Source organism: Miscanthus floridulus, chromosome 3, assembly GCF_019320115.1.
Source record: "Miscanthus floridulus cultivar M001 chromosome 3, ASM1932011v1, whole genome shotgun sequence".
NCBI classification, from domain to species: domain Eukaryota; kingdom Viridiplantae; phylum Streptophyta; class Magnoliopsida; order Poales; family Poaceae; genus Miscanthus; species Miscanthus floridulus.
In genome coordinates, this window is record NC_089582.1 from 77571425 (window position 1) to 77593564 (window position 22140).

A 22140-nucleotide genomic window follows, 5' to 3' on the forward strand; every position below is an offset into this window, starting at 1 on the left:
AAACAGAGTCTGGATGCGTCCTAAGTGACCAGTTTAAGGCAGACTGGTCCTGGAACCCGAGACAGACTCGAACTTGAATTGCTTTGGGCCTCCACCTCGGGGACTCAAACCAAATTAGCCTCGGACCTCCTTCTTGACTTGGACACCCTTGTTGGCCTCCTACTGCTCCATACCATGTGCCAAACATGGTCATATGCGTGGGTGTCATGTCCTCATCATCCTCCCCTTCTTGACGAAAAGCCGTCCTCGACGTCGATTGTGCTTGAAACTGATCCTGCACAACATAAAGGAGAATGGGGTTGCGAAAACAAAGAGAACTGAAATAATTGTGAGAAGGAACATGACCATGTTTCCAAGTTTGTAGCATGTCATCTCGCATAAAAATTTCAGCAAGCATGTAGACTCCATGATCCGAATGCACACGATGTATGTCAACATTATCCTGCAAAAGATTAGAACTAACCAAAGACAATGTAGGAATAGATGATCTAGCAGACATAGGTAGCAACCAAGAATGCTCCCCTTCTTGGAAGTGAACTTGTTTCTTTGAGGAACATGAGAAAATGTTTGTATTATTATGGCTGACCTCTAAACGATCATAATCTTGTACAACAAAAGGAGAATTCATATTACTGCAAATGTATACTCGATGTATCATATATTGTCCCTTGTTGTTATATTTGCCAATAACATGATATGTATGTTTAGAAAACCAAGACAAATCAACATATTTAAATAGGCTCTCCTCCAAACAATCTAGGTTACACAAAACATCAAATTCAATGTAACCCAAAGTATGTAAAGAAGACAACAGTTTGAACTCATCAGTTTTAGTAGCAATATGAATAACATGTTTATTTTTAGCACAAGTGGTTGGTTCCAAAACATGTAAAACTGAAGCATCATCAACCAATTCATCTTTATCACAAGGAACATCAAGCAAATTATCATGGGACAAAGATAAATCAAGCGAAGGCTCCACTAAAATTTGCTCTATCATAGCATGATTGGTGGAAAAATTCAGAACATCAAGAGAACTCTCACCTTCCGTGAGTTTAGCATCGTGGGTTTTACCTTTGCGCTCATGTTCAGCAGGAGTAATAGTTGATGGTTCTGAATTGTCACATGAGACTATGAGCATCTCATTTTCTGTCACGTCATCCTCGCTCTTTTGTACATTGTCCTACAAAAGGTTAGGCATAGCAGGAGGAATAACAAGAGATTGATCTAGTTGATGCACCTCATCATTTGAATTAATTACAAGAGATGGATTAACAAAATTTTCTCTCATAAGATCTTTCATATCATTCCAAGTTTGAGGTTTATCAGAAGGATCTAAAGACTCCCACCAAGATAAAGCAGAATGTTGCAAAACACTAGATGCATTTTTTACCTTCCTCCTTGGACACATAAAGCGAGTAGCAAATATGTTATCTATGGCAATTTCCCACTCCATGTATTCATCAGCACCTATACCATCATAAGTCGGTGGATATGAATAACCTGTCATTGTTAGAATCAAACAAGAAAATACACAAGTATGTATTTTCCTATGAACTACTATAGGATGTGGACAAGGAAAACAAGGCACTCAACTCTCAAGCGTCTTACCACGGTCTTACAAGTGTTCTTACCAAAGCAACATGTGGTGCAATCGGTCGGTGACTATGATACCGTTGTAGCTTGAGTGTAACAGTTGCAAGGCGAACCTGTACTTGATTAGAAGAAAGTGGAGCTTAGACAGGCACAATATAGTAGCAAAGAATAGCAATAATTTAATTCAAAAATTGCAAGATTGAAAAGTAGTCCCAAACTAGTCTATGTCGCTAGCCTAAACTTGTCCTGAACCTAGTTCAAGCAAGCAATATAATACAACTCAGCACAAGGACTCAAAAGGATGCAAGCACTTCTGAACTTTTTTTCCTTCTTTATTTTTTCTCTCTCTTTTTTTAGGTGTGGCTTTTTTTTCTTCTTTTGGTTTTGCACCTCTTTGCCTTTTTCTTTGTTTTATGTTTCTTATCTCACAAAAGTGCCGCACATAAGAGATTAGACTTTAGATATTTCTACCGTGGAAGAAAAATACTTAACCGAGGAAGTCGTCGAAGGAATTGCTAGACAAACCAAACTCAATCACGCAACCCACTCCATGACTATTTCAGATCCAAAGAAAAACTAGAGATCAATCTGATGCAAGCCATACTAGGAAACAAGACTTGACACTAGACCAAGAACAAGATCAGAACACAATGAACACTAAGACGCGGCGAGGGACGACAATTCAATAAAGCAAACTGAAATTAAAAAAAATTGCAAAGGCACAGCGGGGCTATAGGACTAGAGATATGTGATAGTGTATATTTTTTGGGCTTTTTGTGGACTATAGGTAAAACAAAAACAATAGCAATCTAAAGGGAAAAACAAAGTTATACCTAACGGGCAACAAGGTCTCTGATACCACTTGATGTAGACTAGGCCTGATCTTCCGAAAGGTATGATAGCGTCGATTAGTGGAGACTCGATGTTCACAATCTAGGCTTCGAACCAAGACTGATTCGGACCCCCACAACCATTACACCACTGCTCCGTTGGTTATCAACCACACGAACGCGATTGACCTCGCCGAGAAGGCTTTCCTGCAAGCAAATCGAGAACACAAGCAAGAATGAGATAAACGCAATATGAAATTGCAAATAAATATGAGGCTTATGATAATGAGAAAGAGTTCAAGTCTTTATTCGAAAGGACTAATCGCCACAGGTGAACAAGATCAAGAACTGGGGCCCTGGTTCACAGCAAACGGCCTTAGCGGCGACAGTTGTAGCAAAACGACGTCTATTTTACAAGGAAATCAAGAACTAAACAAAACCCAAACCCTAAGGAGAGCGATGGCTGCTATTTATAGAGTCTTGGGCATCACCCCCCTGGACACACCCCCTAATGGGCCCAAACACGATACATGGTCCAACGGACCAAAAGACGGTGTCGCAGCACCCTGACAGATTCTGGATGCTGGCTTGTTTCGATGATTCCCGTTGATTCCGAAGGTCTTTTGATGTTAAACCAATTGGGTTGGCTTACTTATCCAATTAGATTTCCATCCATATGTGGATCATCAAAAATGGAGTCCGGATGCATCCTGGGTGACCAGTTTAAGGCAGACTGGTCCTGGAACCCGAGACAGACTCGAACTTGAATTGCTTTGGGCCTCCACCTTAGGGACTCGAACCGAATTAGCCTCAGACCTCCTTCTTGACTTGGACACCCTTGCTGGCCTCCTACCCCTCCATACCATGTGCCAAACATGATCATATGTGTGGGTGTCATGTCCTCATCACCATGACCCCATAATAGATCAAGGCTAGGCCACGACCTAGTTCCTCCCTGGGTCCTAGGTCCTAGACCTAAAGCTAGCTCTGGGGACTCGCAAACCATTAGAGGTCCATGACCTCTCTGGGAGAGATCAATGAAGCAGATGGCTAGGGTGAGGCAACCGTGACTTCCTTACGAAGCAATGCGGAGCCCAAAGCATGATCACGACTCGATCGCATGGAAAAAACAGTAAGGTCCAAGACCTACGAGCCAACGCACAATCGCCAAAAACCCGACGACCGCGCAAGAAGGGGTTGGGGAAACAACTCCCCGTGCTAAGGGAAATGACCCTATCAATGACCCTGGGCCAAAAGCATGACCCCGGCCCAAGGGCCTAGGAGCTCGCCAAGCCCACGAAGGCAGAGTAGCCACCAGGGTTAGGCGTCACCTCGATGGTGATGGGATGCCAATTGACAACCCAAGGTAGAATGATGCAAAGGAAACTGGGGCAACGAGTGCCCCACCTATTCCTTTGCAGACTACATGACCTTGGGGACCACATGTAGGGGGATTGTGGCCATCCCTTTAGCAACAAAGGGAGGCCAGCTACCGCCAGCAATGGCAGTGCAACCACGTCACCTTCCTGCCCCATCCAACATGGGCAGCATGATAGGGCAGTGTTGCTCTAGCCTCCTCCTGCCCTGCGAGTAGTCTCAAGCAGATGACGGATAATCCCTCGATGGGACCCAGACGCAGCGCCGGACTACACAAGGGGGTCAGGGAAGAACCGGCAACACTGCTGGCCATCGTACATTTTGAGCACCCGAACCACTGAGGTTCGGGTCAAGAAAAAGCGACAAGATAGCAGACTGATGTCGCGTATGACCCAACTCTGCAGTCATGCTATCTCACACCCCTTACTCGCAAATCTCTTTCTGTCAACGAAATAGTCATAGCCTACCGAGGGGTATACCCACGGTAGTAGATGATCGGCGGAGGTGCGCGTAATAGGAACCGATGGTGACACAAGGCGCAGAGATAGTGATTTAGATAGGTTCGGGCCATCTGATCGACGTAATACCCTATGTCATGTGTCTTTGTTGGATTGTATTGAATATGATTTAATTTTGAGAGGTCCCTGTCTGCCTTATATAGTCTAGGGGTAGGGTTACAAGTTGGTTAGATCTAGGTTTATTCGGCTATATGGTAAGTATTTACAAGGAATACGATATTTATCATATCTGAACAGATCTTTCTCTATCTTCAAGATTCTTTCCTAAAACTGTATGATGCATGCCGATGGGTGTCTTGCGTCACATGCCTTTTGCTTATGGGCTAGACCCCTCCTGGTGGTGCGGCCCATGTCTACTGCTATGGGTACCTAGGGTTATATCCCCCACAGCTAGTCCTCGAGCGCCTTGTATCTGTTGAGCATCGTCGTCTTGAGCAAGTTCGAGCAGTTTATCTTGTAGTCAGACAGTAAATTTGGTAATCCGACTAGTTTAACTAGTAATCCAATCAACAAAATGAAGTGCCGACTAGTTTAATTGGTGATCCAAGTGGTGGAAGTCGAAGCCGACCAGTCTAACTGGTTAGGAGACCTCAGACTTAGCCAAGTAAAGCTTGCCAAAAGGATATAAGGGGCTCAAGGTTAATTTTAAAAATTATTCACCTTAGATGAAGCATAGCCACTTAGACTCCGTTTGCAAGGTCGAATGATTATCATCCGTGACTTAGTCAATAAGGAGGGTAAATCAGGAAATAAGCACTATATTCACCATTAGGTGAAGTGTAGCCACTTAGTCCCTGAGCCTACTAGAAGATGAAGAATGAATCTTGTAGTAGGGTCAATGAAAATAAGTCTGAAAGCTTGCCGGCATCATCTAACATGTGCATATCTAGACCTAGACGTGCTGCCCAGGATTCGCACCCTAATCTGAATAACATGGAGCAACATGATAGCACACCGATGAGACATAGCGAGATCCGAACGCCAAGAGAGTCCCTAGCTTAGTCGATGACTCTTGCATGAAGAACCCAAACGTTGAGTCCTTAGCTTAGCTAGCGACGCTTGCATGAAGAATCTGGACACCGAGGAGTCCCCAGCGTGGCAGGTGAGCCCCCATCATCACTGACGATGAAGCGATGGACAATCCAACCGGTTGGTTGGTGAAGAATCAAGCACCGAGTAGCCCAACCATCTGGTTAGCAGTGAAATGACGTCGAATAGATGTGAACGCCGAATAGTCCAACCAACTAGTCAGCGACAAAGTCATGAACTTAGCGGTCCAACCAGTTGATCGGTGGAGAAATCCAAAAGTGAGGTGGTGTGACCACCTACACGATAGTCCTGCAATACAAATATATAGGATGGGTAGTACATGATGAATTTAGTGATGAAGAAAACAGAGCAGAGTTTATCAAGAGTAATATATCGGTGAATCTTATATCCCACAGAGCAGTTTATGTTTATTTGGACTTTGTTCATATTTGTAAAAAGAATAAAATCCTTAAAATTTGTAGAGTGCTGAGCACTTAAAAATGGAGAAAAATTGGAGAGCACGGAGAGTATTAAAGAACCATGGTCAAAATGGAGAACATAGCGAAAATGGAGACCATGGCGAAATTATGGAGACCATGGAGAAATTTGGAGACCGTGACAAAATTTGGAGACCGTGGTGAAATATGGAGAACACGGAGAAATTTGGAGAATATGAAGAAATTTGGAGACCATGGAGAAATTTGGAGACCGTGGTGAAATTTGGAGACCATGGCGAAATTTGGACATCGTGGAGAAATTTGGAGACCATGGAGAAAATTGGAGACCATGGAAAAATTTAGAGACCATGGTGAAATTATGGAGACCATGGCGGAATTTGGAGACTGTGGTGAAATATGGAGAACATGGAGAAATTTGGAGAACATGGAGAAATTTGGAGATCGTGGCGAAATTATGGAACCCGTGGAGAAATTTGGAGACCGTGGCGAAATTATGGAGACCGTGGAGAAATATGGAGACCGCGACAAAATTTGGAGACCGTGGCTTGATTACGACTCAGGCAGCTCGCTTGGTGGCTCGGTGGCACGGCGGCTCGAGCGGCACGATGGCACAACAGCTACGTAGAGTCATAGGTAAACAGGCGTAATCGGAGCCTGATGGAGTCAATTCGCGTGGGGAGGCAAAGCCCTTGAGCGTGTTCGACCAAGGCGAAGGCGCAGTCCGATTTGAATGGTGATATTATGCGTCATCTTAAAGATGTTTAGCATGGAGAAAAGTTGTTTGGAGAAAAATTATGGAAAACAAATGAAGAAAACATCACGGATAGAATCATCATTGAAATGCATATATACATAAAAAGGTACATATCTTTTGTAGAATGTCTCAAGGATATAAATGCCTAAGGTGTTCGATGTGCCAGGAATTAGGGATGTTAATGCCGTCTTGATCATAGAGCCTATATGACCCAGGTCGGGTCACAGTCTTGATGATATATGGATCCTTCCAAGGTGAAGATAGCTTGTGCATCTCGTCGGTCTTCTGTCTCCTGTGGAGTACCATATCGCCAACTGCGAAGGATCGCTCATGGATATTGCGGTTGTAGTACTTATGCAGACTGTCTAGGTACTTGGCCGTCCGAACATATGTGACCAAGCGTTCTTCCTTAAGTCAGTTGACATTGTCTTGTCGTGCCTAATCATTGTTCTCTTCATCATAATTCTCTATCCTTAGTGCTCGGAAAGCGACATTGGTGGGTAGCACAGCCTCTTATCCGAACACCAAGAAATAGGGGGAGACTCTAGTATTCCAACTGGGCTAGGTCCTAAGTCCCCAGACCATAGCTGGTAGTTCTTTGAGCCATTTGCCTAGATGTTTCTGATCCTTCTTATATAACCTCTTCTTTAGGGCGTCTAAAATCATGTCATTCGCTCGCTCAACCTAGCCATTGGCCCTGGGTGTGTGACTGATACATACTTAATGGATATGCACCAATCCTCATAGAAATCCTAGAAGTCGCTGCCGATACTGTTCGACAGCCCAAACCTATGGATGATGCCATTGAATAGTTCCGCTGCTTTCTTTGTTGTAGACTGGATGAGTAGCTTGTACTTGATCCACTTGGAGAATTTATCAATAGCGACATAAACCCATTAGAATCCATTGGGGGCTTTCTTGAATGGCCCAATCATGTCTAGTCCCTAGCATGCGAATGGCCAAGAGGCGGGAATCGTCTGCAGAGCCTACGCTAGAATGTGGATCTATTTGGCAAAAAATTAGCAACCTTCACACTATCGGACAAGTGTTTTGGCATCTGCTACTGCTGAAGTCTAGTAGAAACCTGCTCAGAAGGCTTTGTCGACCAGACTTCTAGAGGCTGCGTGGTTGCCGCAGGATCCAGCATGGATTTTTTGAAGCAATGCCACTCCTTCCTGAGATATGCACTTCTAAAGCAATTTCTCCTTTGCATTCTTCCGCATTAGCTTGCAATCGACTAGCACGTAATGCTTGCTGTGGCGAATTAGGCATTCCATTTTGGTCTTGTCAGCCGGTACATCTATGGTGGTCAAGTACTTGATAAAAGGCTCTCGCCAATCACTGCTCGGTGAGGGAATTACCAGGACCAATTGCTCGATAGGGAAAGATTCATGAACTGCTTGCTCCTGCTTAATGGATGGAGTTTGAAGATCCTAGACAAAGACACCAACTAGGACCTTGGCTTTGGTCGACCCTAGCTTAGATAGTTGGTCGGCTGCTTGGTTCTGATCTCGTACGACATGGTGGTATTCAATACCATAGAACTTGGCCTCCAACTTTCTAATTTCTGAGCAGTAAGCATCCATCTTGTCACTAGTACAAGACCAATCTTTGTTGACCTAATTAATGACAAGCGCGGAGTCATCATATACTAAGAGGCATTTAACACCAAGTTCAACAACAATATGGAGACCATAGAGACAAGCTTCATACTCAGTGGCGTTATTAGAGGCTGGAAAATGAATTTGGAGGACATATCAGAGGTGATCCTCACATGGAGAAATAAAAAAGATACCTACCCTAGCACCATCAAGGTTGAGGGAGCCGTCGAAGTACATGACCTAGTGCTCAGGTCGATCGGCTGAGACAGGAGCTTGCATGTCGGTCCATTCGGCGATGAAGTCAGTGAGCACTTGAGACTTTATCGTCTAGTGGACCCTAAAATCAATGGAGTACGTGCTGAGCTCTACCACCCATTTAATGATGCAGCCATTGGCTTCCTTATTACGTAGGATGTCGCCCACCGGATACTCAGTAATGACTGCAACTTGATACGTCTCAAAGTAAAGGCGGAGCTTCCTGGATGTAATAAGGATAGCGTACAACAGTTTCTGGACCTGAGGATACCAAGCCTTAGACTCATTTAGGATTTCACTGATGAAATATATAGGGTGTTGAACCTTATAGGCATGCTTGGCTTCTTCTCATTCGATGACAATGGCCGCACTGACAACACGGTTGGTTGCGGCGATGTAGACCAATAAGGTTTCACTAGGCTGTGGTGCTGTCATAACTAGAGGCATCGTGAGGAATTGTTTGAGCTCATCAAAGGCCTTGTCGGCTTTAGGCGTCTAGGTGAACTTCCCCAAAGCTTTGAGCAGCTTGAAGAAAGGTAAGCCCTTTTCCCCTAATTGGGATATGAAATGGCTTAAAGCCGCCATGCATCCCGTTAGCTTCTGGAAATACTTTACGTAGGTTGGCGGTTTCATCTTGGTGACCACTTCTATCTTCTCTAGGTTTGCTTCAATGCCATGGCGGCTGACGACGTTGCCTAGGAGTATACCAGATGGAACACCAAATATGCACTTAGTGGGATTCAGCTTCCATTGGAATTTCTTCAGGTTCTAGAAAGTTTCTTCAAGGTCGGCGATGAGGTTATCAACAGTCTTAGACTTAACCACCACATCGTCGACATAGGCCTCGATGTTCTTCCCAATTTGCTCTTGGAGGCATCGTTGGATAGCCCTCTAGTAGGTGGTGTCAGCATTCTTTAGCCCAAAGGACATGGTGGTGTAGCAATAGGCACCAAAGGATGTGATGAACGAAGTCTTGATCTAGTCTTCCTCCTTTAAGGAGATCTGGTGATAACTAGAATAGCAATCGAGAAAGCACAAGAGCTCACAACCGGCTATTGAATCTATAACCTCATCAATGCGAGGTAAGCCGAAGGGGTCTTTAGGGTAGTACTTATTGAGATCGGTGTAATCAACACACATTCTCCATTCATTATTTTTTTGTACAAGGACTGGATTGGCAAGCCACTCCGGGTGATACACCTCTTTAATAAAACCGGTTGCTAAGAGCCATGTTATTTCTGCCCTAATGGCCTCCTTTTTGTCTTGCGCAAATCGTCATAGCTTTTGCTTGATCGGTTTTGTTGTCGGTGAGACGTTTAAGGAGTGCTCGATCAGCTCCCGAGGAATGCCGGGCATGTTAGCAGGTTTCTATGCAAACACATAGATGTTTCTACGAAGGAAGTTGATGAGCGCATCTTCCTATTTGGTGTCGAGATGGGCCCTAATCCGAGCTATCCTACTTCTGTCGCCGATCATGAGCTCAACCTCCTTTATGTCTTTGGACTTAGTCATAGACTGAGGTGGCTCCTGAGTCGGGGTCACCTGCTCCTCCGCCGGGGTCTTCTTGGAGTCAGCGATGCAAACCTCCATTCTGGCTAAGAGGTGCATTGCTTCGGCGATGGTGATTCCTTCTTGTTCATAGTCATAGGCGGTGGAGACGCTGGCACGTGGGGTGAGAACGTCTTGCTCTATCAGGATCTTCAACACCATGTAGACATAATGGGGCATAGCCATGAACTTGGCGAGAGCTGGTCGACCAAGGATGGCGTGGTAGGCGGTGTCGAAGTCTGCCATGAAGAAGTTCACGTACTCAGTACAAAAGTGGTCGGCGGTGACAAACTGGACTGGCAAGGTGATCTGCCCCAAAGGTTGGGACGCTCTGGCAGGTACAATACCCCAAAATGGAGAATCAAAAGGGACGAGATCATGTTTTGTGAGCCCTAACTCAGTTAAGGCTCCAATGAAGAGGATATTGAGGGCACTCCCACCGTTAATGAGGACCTTCTTGAACCGCACGTTGCGGATGGTTGTTTCCAGCATGAGTGAAAAACACCTAGGGTATAGGATATCTACCCACTGGTCGGCCCTACTGAATGTTATAGGATGCTCCAACCAGTCCAAATATTTGGGATCGGCGATAGTGTCGTACTTGGTGAGCGACATGACCTACCGAGCGGTGAGCTTCTGCTGGAATTTGCTCTTGAAGGCGGCACATCCTCCGAAGATTGTCACGATGGTCTTTTTGGCATCTTGGGCAGTTGGTCATGTGCCCTTAGGATGCTCCTCTCCTTTGTTGTCGTCTAACTTGTCATCCTTATGCGTTCGTCATTTCTGCTCCTCATCGTGAAAAGCTTTGGCCATGCCATGGCATTGCTGCATGGTGTGCTTGCTGTTCTTGTGAATTAAGCATGGACCACCTAGGAGTTCTTCATATGTAGCATTGAAATTTCTCTTAGCGCATGGCTGCTCTACGTTGTTAAGGGAGTTTTTCGGTCGGCGGCGACATGGCTATGCAGCCCTTGACCCCTCTGGCCGATCAACATCTTTGGAGTCTACGTATGAGTTTGCAACCTTGGGGAGTTTGCCGATGGTCTGGGACCTCTTGCGGTAAATTTTGGAGCACAACTCCTGATGGCGATGGAGTCCTCTAGTGAAAACAGAGATGGCCTCACTGTCTAGCAAGTTCGTGGGTGGCCACATCCAATTTTGGATGTCATTGACATGGGCCTGAGCTGCTTAGCGCTTGAATCTTGAGTATCTCTGGCGTTTGTGGGAGTCTAGCCAACTCGTGGGTGGCCACAACCAAATTGGCGCTCGGCGTCTGCTCCACTCGCTGATTGTCCACCATGAGGAACTCTTGTTAGAGATTACAGGCGAGAGGTGATGGGCCACCTCTGGCGGCTTGGGTGGCATTTTCTGCTTCTTAATTGTGAAGTTGTTGATGATCAGTGTTCTTGGCTTTGCGCTCATGGTGCTGGACACTGGTCTCTCCATCGGCAGCAACACCGTCGTGGCTAACCATGAAAAGTTCTCTCCCCAAACCTAGAGAGAAAGATGGGTAGCAATTGGTAGAGGCCTCAAAGTACGGCTCAGGACTTTCCTCCAAGATGGTGTGGAGTGTTTCATCCAGAAGATCTATTCGGATTAGCACCATGTTTACCATTGGCATAGGCTGGTCGGCCTCAAGAAAGTCGATCTGATAGAGGTCATCAACGCGACTGCGCTCAGCATGGTCAACGAAAAGATGGTGCATGGCATCCTGATAGATTGGATCTGCACTCACTAGCTCAAAAGGATAGGGCCTAGGCATGCTCTCCGTTGGGGCGGGGAGTGGTCGGCGTTGAATGGTACGCCCTTCTAGAGTTGTTGTGATCACCAAATCTTTATTTACCACCTCGAACTACATGCACGAGCGGGGCATTTGGCATTAGTGGCATGGTGACCTTGGAGTGCAGGAGGTTCATCACTCACTCTAGATCAATCTAAGACTGAATCCACGAGGAGCTAACATTCTGCTAAGCGGTCTGTGACCCGATCGATAGCTTTAATCAGATCATCATTGTTGATGGATCTCCTAACCTAGTGACGAGGCATCAGGATCAGAGATGTCATTGTAGATGTTAGCACGATTGGCATAGGGTGATCCTGCACCGCCTCCATGATTTCCCCACTGCCATCAGGGTTGATGACCCAAGTCATCGATCTGATCGTGAAGATCTGGCCCAGCTCGGGAAAGGCCATGGAATCAGCATGCACACCCCCTACCTGGCACGCCACTATCGAAGAAATTTGGTCGGCGGTATACCGAGGGGTATACCCATGGTAGTAGATGATTGGTGGAGGTGCACGTAATAGGAATCGGATGGTGACACAAGGCGTAGAGACAGCAATTTAGACATGTTCGGGCCATCTGATCGACGTAATACCCTACGTCCTGTGTCTTTGTTGGATTGTGTTGAATATGATATGATTTCGAGGGGGGTCCCTACCCACCTTATATAGTCTGGGGTAGGGTTACAAGCTAGTTAGATCTAGATTTATTCAGCTATATGGTAACTATTTACAAGGAACAGGATATCTATCATATCCGAATAGATCCTTCTCTATCTTCAAGATTCTTTCCTAAAATTATTTGATGCATGCCGATTGGTGTCTTGCGTCACATGCCTTCTCCTTATGTACTGGACCTCTCCTCGAACTTATCTTTCCCATTTCCTCACTCGCTCAGCATCTAGCCACACAGGGAGGCAAGGGACAATTTGTAGTCACAACCATAAGTGGTTCAAATAGTAGGAAGGCCCCTATTTATAGGCACAAGGGTGGATTAAGCAGCCTGAGACCCCTGCACCACGTGGCAAACCATAGGAGGTCACAACCAATGTCAGATGCCCGCATGAGGTCAGGGAATTTGAGACCCTCACAAAGGCAGGGCCGGTACAGCGTTGATAAGACGACTCGGCCCTGCCTAGGTCATGAACCCCGATATGCAGCACATTGGCACGATAGGGCTCAGTAGCCACGTACCACGTCATCAGGGCATCTTGACGAGGCGGAACATAACATCCACCTACCGCATTAAGCACACTAGCCCGCAAGGAGACAAGCAACGAAGCTCGGATAGGCCACGACTATGAACTCGCACCCAACGTACACACATCTCAGTGCTTTCACAACCATTTCATGATCACAAAAACACTTAGGGGCCACTATCAGGGTTATGATCCCCGGGTGTCTCAAAGCATCGATTAGTTAGCAGGCCAAACGGATACACCAACTAGCAAAAGCCCAAACTACCAAGGCCCAGCTAACCCAAGCGAACTAGGCTAGGAGCCAAGGATAGGTCAGCCATGACCTCTCCCTTTGGCCTTAGCCACACGCCGCACAAGGGTTCACAACCTCTCCGCTGTACCGACCCCTAGGAGGAACGGAGAGAGGTTGAGCCCAGCCAAGCACACCTACTCTAACAAGAGTGGACACGTCGCACTGATCCCGCAAGGACTAGAGGGACAGCAGTCACCTCAGTCTGGTCAGACACCATCCCTACGCCACATAGTATTGACAAGACAACACCACCCAACGGTGATTGCTAGTACGGCAACCCGCTGTCCAAATACGGTTCGATAAGATATGCATATGATCCTACCCACTATAGGATAGGATCCATGAGTCCTTAACTTAAAGGCCATCCAAGTCGACAGGAGCCATGACCCTGGAGCCTAGGATCATGGCCACCAACTCAACAAGACTAACTAGGCGATCAATGACTTGGGAGCGGCTACCAACTCTAGTATGATGTCCCTAGGAGAACAGAAGGCAATGGCAAAGGCCACAACAGAGACCACGTCGCACAGGATGGCTGGTGAATCACCATCGTGCCTATAGTGCTGCCACGGCTGGCACAGTAGCACCATGCCACACCTTACCGCGATGTGGGCACAAGATCATGACAACAACCATGCCCCGATGTACTCCACAAGATGGTGTAGCTTGCAAGCCAAGTTAGCTAGGCCTCTCCCTTAGGCTCATGACCCCTCAGTCGGGAGAACCTTCTTCTTTGTACATGCTCTAGCCTGGGACTCTATATAAGGGTAGCCAGGGCATCCTTCCTGGGGATCACATTCATTCTGAATGTCCACATTCTTCACAACCTCTGAACTCTTGAAGCTTCCCTTCAGGCAGTTCATCTCCTAGCTCTAGCTCTCCTACCTCTTCCACCATTCTTGCACCCCTATTGTAAGAACTTTAGAGCATTCAAGCGAGGACACTCGATCATCTCTGAGACTAGATGTAGGGCTCTGACCTGAAACAGTATAAATCCTCATGTCTTTTGGATGCTACCATCATCTTTATAGAGCAGCGCGACGATCATATAAATTTACTAGTCCGGTTTACAAAACACTGACACTACCTATCTTTGATCCTTGCTATTCCGAGTCTACACACCCTCTAATTCTTTCCCAAATTGTATCACAAACTCTTGTACTTGAGATTGATAGTCTAGGTTCGTAACATACTACTTCCAAAATAACAATGCACGGATTTGATCTATTGACTTTTATTAGCTCCTGATATAGATAATGCAATGCGATGAATGTTTTTTTCTTTTTCTCTATATATATGAATGAAAAGAAAAAACCGCCGCCAGATCCAAAGGCATGTGTAATAAGGCCTTACTTGCATCACCGTCCCTTTTCCTCGAAACTCATCTCCTTACTAATGATTATTGATGCAATTCCACGGCAGGGTGGCCCCATCTCTTTGGCCGGTGGTGTCCTTCTAGATGAAGGAGGCCCCTAACATGAATGTAGTGGACAACCTATCAGACGATGTGCTTGCTGACATCTTCTGCCACCTCCCCGCCCGGTCCTTGGCTACTGCAAGTATGTGTGTCGCTCCTGTATAAGCGCGTCATCTCCAACTCCTATCACCATAAGAAGCTTTCCCAGACTGTCGTCGACTTAATCTATGGCAACTAGTGGAAGGGCAATCCTTACTTCACCAACATCCCCGGTGAAAGGCCCTCCTTATCCTTCTTGCCCTTCCCCTTCAAAAAGTCATGGTCTCAAATTGTTGCAGCGGCCTCATCCTTTGCTGGTGTGTTGGGCCTGATAGATTACGTCGCTATGTTGTCTGCAATCCGGTGACCCACAAATGGCATGTACTGCCGCGTAGCATCCATTCTATTGGTCAGGCTCGCTTAGGTTTCGACCCAATGTCCTCGCACTTTCATGTGATTGAATTTATTGAGGTGGAGGGTGTGTGCGTAGGTGTGGAGATCTACTCATCTAAAACTATAGCATGTATTGTGCTACATTCAAAATCAAAAAGTGTTTTTCTTAATGATTTTATGCACATGCTTGAGTACTCTATGATAGTTGCTGTGGATATGGAGGGAAAGACATGGAGGACAATTCATAAACCACGTGGTGCTGAAATGTCCATCCATGAAGCTTAGGGTCACTTGTGTGTGTTGTGCTGATTTTCACAATGTCTTGGCTTTTAGTGTGGATACTTGAAGACTATGGTACTTATAAATGGAGATTGAAGCATGTTGTGGACATGGAGAAACTGTTTGTACACATCAATATTAAAGTTGGTTCTAAGCTTTGTGAAGTGGAGTACAAAGTTATTACAGTTCACCCAGAATGGAATTTTATTTTCCTTGTTGGGAAGGATAGAACACTGATTGCATATGACAGGGGCCGCAGAAAGATTCATGTCATTCATGCCCGTGTTATCCGCTTTTGTAGACCAAGAGGGTGTTTCCATATGAACATGCCTTACTATCTTCCTTATGTTCCATTATTCATGGAGTCATTAGCAGAGCAGTAAAGATGACTTGCTGCATTTTGTCGTCATGACAGTCTTTGTTTAGGTATGGAGTTGTTTTTATTCTATGTATGTATAGGTCAATTTTGGCTTGTTAACTAAAGAAATGGTATATTCAATATTATTAATTATGCTACTTTGTTCAGGTTGTGGATCAGATATGAAGAAGAGGGGTTCCATGGTGCATTGGCTACCAATTCGAAGGATGCACTAATTATATTCATTTTGCCTTGCAAGCAGGAGTGCCACATAGGAGGAGCATAGCTATGTCGTTTTATTACGTAAGTTTGTAGAGATCAGTAACTTTAGTATACAATCTATGTACCGCTTGTGTTAGGGCATCAGTTGAGAAAGATGGTATGGTAACGTCCATTGTTATTGTAAAAGTACTCTTGTTTGTGAACATGGTTTATGAATGTAATAATTATGTATATGTATGCTTTGTTTTCAGCAAGCTATTAAGGGCCTAGCTGAATTAGTAAATATTGTGAAATCAGATGAAATTTTGTCACCGTCGGATGTAAGCGTCGTTTATTGTTTTCTTATCACCACTGCCGCTGGTGGTGCAAATGTCCAACACCATCGCTATACGTACGATGCGGCAGGGATCAAAAGTATATCACCACCGAATCATTTAGTAACCCGACACCGACTAAACAATCATCAAAGGCGGATCATGGTGCAACGTGACTGTGACTATGACCTTTATACTGACGATTCATTCGCTAACGCGACGACGATGTTTACCTCTACATAGACGTCTCGGTCGTCCAAGTGACCGTGAACCCGCACTGTAGATAGTCGGGTCAAAGTACAAGACGACAATGCTGGTGACCACTACATGGGTGGTTGATGCGCTCACACGACGGTGATGATAGCCTCGACACAGGCGGATAATTTACCAATGCAGCGGTGTTAGTGTATACCCACAGTCGGGTCGTGCTCCAATGCAAAGGAAGTAAAGACCTTATCATGGATAGATCATAAGCCAATGCGACGGTGTTAGTGTACACCACAATCGGTCTCAGATGTCGACGGTGAAGGCTATAACCATCACTGTCGACAGCTTACTGTCGAGGCCGAAATTAGACTGTGATGGGGTTACGATGTGGTTGTGAAAGGTCTGAATGTAGCAGTGACTGATATCTCCAAAGGAACATGAATCCTGTATTTCTTTGTTTTTCATGCAATCTAGGTCTAAAGGCCTATTTGAACACGGGAATCATACATGAATTTCACATAAATTAATTTAATTTCATAGGAAAAAAATATAGGAACAGTTCCGCAATCCAAATAGGCCCTAAACGTTCGATCTGATTAGCTAGGTCAGATATTAGATTCAAATAGTTATTTTGGATATCCATGGGCTGCCAATTGCTAAAGCCCAAGATAAAACTTCAGCCCAAACGGGTAAGTGGAACATAGTTGGTTATAGAAGTATAGATGAACGAACTCCAAATTCTAACCTCACTTGATATTCTAACAAAGTAAAAATAAATTGAGAAAATGCAAATAGTCAGTTATTGCAATTTTTCGATAGCAACAGTTTGGAAGCTGAGAAAAAAATAACTGATTTGACTAAAATTTAGCGGTAATGTTGGAAGTCAGACGTCCGTCCACGCTAAACGTCCCTGTTGGTGGACTCAACGTCCAGAAGCTGTCGTTCTTATCCGCTCCCCTCCAGTTACCACAGATTAAAAAAATCATGCATCACCGTGACTCCGTGGGGCACGACCGGTTCCGTTGCGGCTCCCACACGCCTCCCTCTCTACTGTGTCTTCCGCTGGCCTTCCTCTCCACCGCCGCCATGCCTGCACCATCGTGGCGTGCTCCCCCATGACTGTATCGTCGCGTTGTGCTCCCCCACGAGGCCACGACCGCACCGCCATAGCGTGCTCGTCGCGCCAGGCTACACCACCTGACTGTTGCTGAAAGCGTATGTTGCAAGCGTATGTTTCGAGTGTTTTAGAGGTATGTTGCAAGTGTTTCAGATGGATATTGCAAAAAGTAGATTGGGATGTTGCATATGTTGCAATAGTTGTACACGTATGTTGCAAATGTCTGTTACCAATGTTTCATCTGTGTTTTCCGGACACATATTGCAAGTGTGTTTATCTGAATATTGCATATGTTTCACATATACGTTGCATGTGTTTTATCCGGATGTTGTGTATGGTTGCAATGGTTTTCAAGTGTTTTCAGGTGTTTTTTTTCAAGTATTTCAGAATCATGTTTCAAGTGTTTCATCTGCCTTTAGACGCATGTTGCAACTGTTGTGTTTGATGTTTCAAAAGTAGACTGGGTGTTGCATCTGTACTCTTCGCCTTCTGCTGCATCGTCTCGGTGTGTCCTCCTCCTGGTGCTGGTAGGGCATCCATACGACGCTGCGGCCGAGTCCTTCCGAATCGGAGGGGCCGCCCCCTTTCCCTATTTGTCGCTCGGGCAGCGCAGGGCCGCGTGGAGCACGTGAAACGGAGTGCAACGCTTGGGCGTCTGTCCCGACGTTTGGTTGCTAGCACTGCCAAAAATTTAAACATAAGGTTCTTAATCTTAGGGAATTTCGAGAATTTTGAATTTGTAAGCATTTGAATTGAATAACGTTTTGAACAATTGAAAACGTGTGATCCATGTGGTTTGTTGCTTAACCTAATGTCTGGAAAAAAACAAAAAACGTTGTCTGTATCTAGCTCGTCATGTATCTGATATTTATTCGTATTTGTAACGAGTCAAATTCAAATTTATATTTATATTCGATACTACTGAATATCCAACTCTAAAGAAAAAAAATATATACGAAAAACAAATACGCTTATGGAGTAGCCTAAAAACAGACACGCTAATCTTCTTGTGGCGCAAGCCTCGAGGGGAGGGGAAGCAGAGGACGACGGAGGCGGGCTCACTCGTAAGGCTATCTCCAACAACAATAACTAAAATAAAAGACTTATTCGTTCAAGTAAAAGATTTAATATATATTTGACATCTTTTTCAACAATAAAATCTAAAAAAGAATTATTTCTGTAAATAGATTTTCAGAAAAAAAATACTTATATTTGAGACCTTAATAAGTCTCTCATATAAATACTCTGTGTCTCTAACCGTCTATTTTAGGTTTGGGTTTCCTCCTCGGAGACAGTCTAAGGAGGGGCAGGCCAGGCTCCCAGCGCGTCGCCGCCGAGCAAAACGCCGTCTGGATCCCCCTACACGCCCCGCCGGTCGCCACTCGTCTCACGGTCCGCTCCCTTACTTGCTTCCTTCCTTCCTTCCTTCCTTCCTGCCTTTGCGTAAGTGCTTGCTTGCTTGGATTGGATTGATTCCGCCGTGCTAAGCGCTTAGGGTTTTGTTTTATTCGTCGATCGAGAGCACCCGGGCCCTTCTATGTTTTCTCCGTTCAGACTCGGTTACTCGTGGTCCCAAAAATCGGGAATGATGTGCGCCCCTGAGACTCGTTGATGATAGGATGATTGTTTCATTTTTTCCCCAGTATATGCAAACTATTGTGGTAGTTGGCCGTAGAATACATCTGTTTTGCATTAGCTTCTTGAGTTCTTGTAACATGTTGTTTAATCCAACTATCCAAGAACGTGTAGTGCATTTGGAATAGGGTGTTCGTATTGTGATTCGTCCAATTTTATTTTGGTTCAATATCTGAAGTTTGTGTGTGTGGCGGTGATCATCCCAAGTTTACGTGGATCACTTTCTTAGCATTTCAGTCCGTTGGTATCCAATCACGTGGTGATGTTTTGCTTAGTTACATTTGCTTTGCTTTGTTATCACTTCCTGAATTGTAGCGAGTTGGGTTTGCTGTACACAAGCCTGGCTTTTTAATCTATCAGGCGCAAATGATAAATCTTCTTTCACTTCGTGTATGGGAGCTAATGTTGGTTTTCTAATAAGTTTTGTTGAATTTAGCATATTGTTGACAATTTTGTGTGTTTTGATGTTTTTTACATTTTCACTAAGGGGTCCTGTTGTCAGTATTGCATTGCTTGTATGAAAGAACAAAATACTATACACCTGTTCATCAAAATCCAGTGTTGCGAGGAACATAGACATGTTGAAATCCTAGAGTTTTCAGGATTATGTGTATATCATAATTACTGAGATATTATTTTCTGGAAATGTCCAGTTACAGAGAGATTATTTTCTGGATATGTCTGTCTGTGTAAAGTGTGTGTTGTCCATGTCTTAGGCAAGTTAAGGTGCTACAATATTTATCTATTTGTGTGTACCATGCTCATACTGGAGAACTTTTCATATGTTCAAGGGCTTATATTTTCCTTGAACTTACTGGGAACTGCTCATAAGTCCAGTGCCTTTTGTTTTGAAGTCAGATGTAAAGAAGGTAGTTTAGTATATCATTGTTATGCACTGCCAAGAACATAACACTAGAATAACTGGATACTCTCATAGTAGGATCTGAATGCATAAGATCAAATTGATTCTGGCTTCTGTCTTTGTTCTGTTGACTTGATATGTTCCTTGGCTGATTGAACTTAGTAATATTCTTTTGCTATCCTTTCTCCTCATTCTTTTATTGGACTATTTCTATTTCTCTGGTTGACAGAGGGAGCATGGAGGGTTCTAACTTGAAAGGTTTGGTGGATGACGAAATTGTCATGAAGACGGGCAAGGCTGCAGGCATCGGTTTAGCTGTTGGCACTGTGTATGGTGCGCTAAATTCTATGCTGCATGATGGGCCTCAGGTTGGCAGTAATGTCAAGTATCCCCAGCTGATCAGAACTACCAAGGTGTGTGGGCATTGTGCAGCAAACTTAGCGGTTGTTGGAGCTACATATGTAGGCGTCGAGCAGGCTCTTGCAAGGTACAGGATGAAGAAGGACATCATTAATGGTGCTGCTGCTGGTTTTACTGCTGGTGCTGTTTTGGGTTTCAGAGGTAAGACATTTATCTTGCTCCAGTTGTTATTCCTAGCCTGAACTTATAGTAAAAATAAACTCCTTTGGGATATGATTGTGTTTGTGTGATTTGTTGTCGATGATATTTTACTTGAACTTTCTCTGTTGATTTGTTACCACCTGTTCCCACAATTTTCTTTGGTGCTGGGGTCATCATGCTTCGGAAATTTCTTATGCTGCATAGTAGAAATTAGCTTCGAGCTATATGGGGACTTAATTTCTCGATTAATTTAATTGCATTGGTGAGAAATGCCATGCCACAAAGGTTACTTTGGAATTAGATTTGCTGTATGCACTTCTTGATAATAGAATCCTGTGTGTTATCAGAAGGTCTAGGATGCTATTCTACGACATGTAAAAATTCAACATGAAACATTAGGCAATGCTTTACTGCAAATTTTGACACAGTTACACCCATTCTTGCATGTTAGATATCATGATTCATGGGAAGGAGGTCATTTGTTGACTTACTACTCCTGTTACTGTTCCACTTCCACTGATGGTTCTCATATGTGTTGTCCCCTTTGTGCATTACACAATTATCATCTTGTTTGATGAAGTAATACTAACTTGTCAATCTGGCATTGTTGCTTTGTGCAGTTGGGAGCTTCCGGACAGCATTCTTTTCAGGGTCTGCACTCGCTTTGACATCTGTACTGCTGGATGTCACCGGAATGAAAACTACTGATGAAGAAGAAAAAGGCAACCACTAGCCACCCTATGAAATGGAAGAGCAGAGGAGTTCCATCTCTAAAGAAATTCTAGTAGAATAGTAGTATCGGCGGCAGTGAAGAGTTTCTTAACCATCGATCTTAGTACACAAACGTAGTCTGTTCATAATAGAGGTAGTAGGTTATATATTTCGCTGGGGTCCTGGTCTGAAGCCTAAACACATGTTTGCAGAGTACTTTCTGCCATTTTCATCTGCTGCTAGGTTTTTTCTCAAACTGCAAGTCGAAGTCACTGGTTAGTTCGTTCAAGTACCATCAGGTTCCACCAAATTCTGAATCTGTGCTGCAAGTTGTCTTTTTAACATTTTATATGGAAGCAGTGCATGTTTTTTGGTACTAGGTGTTTAATCTGAGATCTTGTTAGTTGTTTCTTCCTGATGTATGCTCTATGCTTGAGAATGTATATAGTTAGCTTCTGCTTATCTGCAGGGGTTTAATGCTCTTCTATGTTTTATATGACTGTCACAGAATATTGATATATTTTTTCTTTTGCTCTTCGTGCTGAAAACAAAGTTTATAATTTCCTAAAGAATAGTTTGTCAAGAGTTTTGTAGACTCAGCCATATACAAGATCTGGCTAAACCTTACGAGGCTGGTGCTCTGTCCAGCACAAGCACAAATGTCCAAAATACAGGCTCACAAGATCCATGTATGCCACCTGGCCCCCAACTCTCCCGTGGATCCAGTGTGGCGTGACCCCATTGGCTCCCTGGATATCCCTCCTTTCCCTCTCGCGCTCGCAGCAA

The 22140-nt window shown here is 44.5% G+C and overlaps 1 protein-coding gene across 1 annotated transcript; it reads left to right on the forward strand.

Moving 5' to 3' along the window:
* Positions 1-18888: 18888 nt before the first annotated feature.
* Positions 18889-21891, forward strand: LOC136541805 (outer envelope pore protein 16-3, chloroplastic/mitochondrial-like). The gene is made up of 3 exons (XM_066533904.1): positions 18889-18977; positions 20314-20643; positions 21264-21891. Exons 2-3 carry the CDS (start codon positions 20319-20321, stop codon positions 21374-21376), a joined length of 438 nt encoding a protein of 145 aa, XP_066390001.1. The 5' UTR covers positions 18889-18977; positions 20314-20318; the 3' UTR covers positions 21377-21891.
* Positions 21892-22140: the final 249 nt, after the last annotated feature.

Bases quoted from the DNA above. Each gene is read 5' to 3' on its own strand.
- LOC136541805 (XM_066533904.1), top strand. From the start codon at position 20,319: ATGGAGGGTTCTAACTTGAAAGGTTTGGTGGATGACGAAATTGTCATG. The intron at 20,644-21,263 runs GTAAGACATTTA...TGCTTTGTGCAG, and splicing joins TGCTGTTTTGGGTTTCAGAG to TTGGGAGCTTCCGGACAGCA.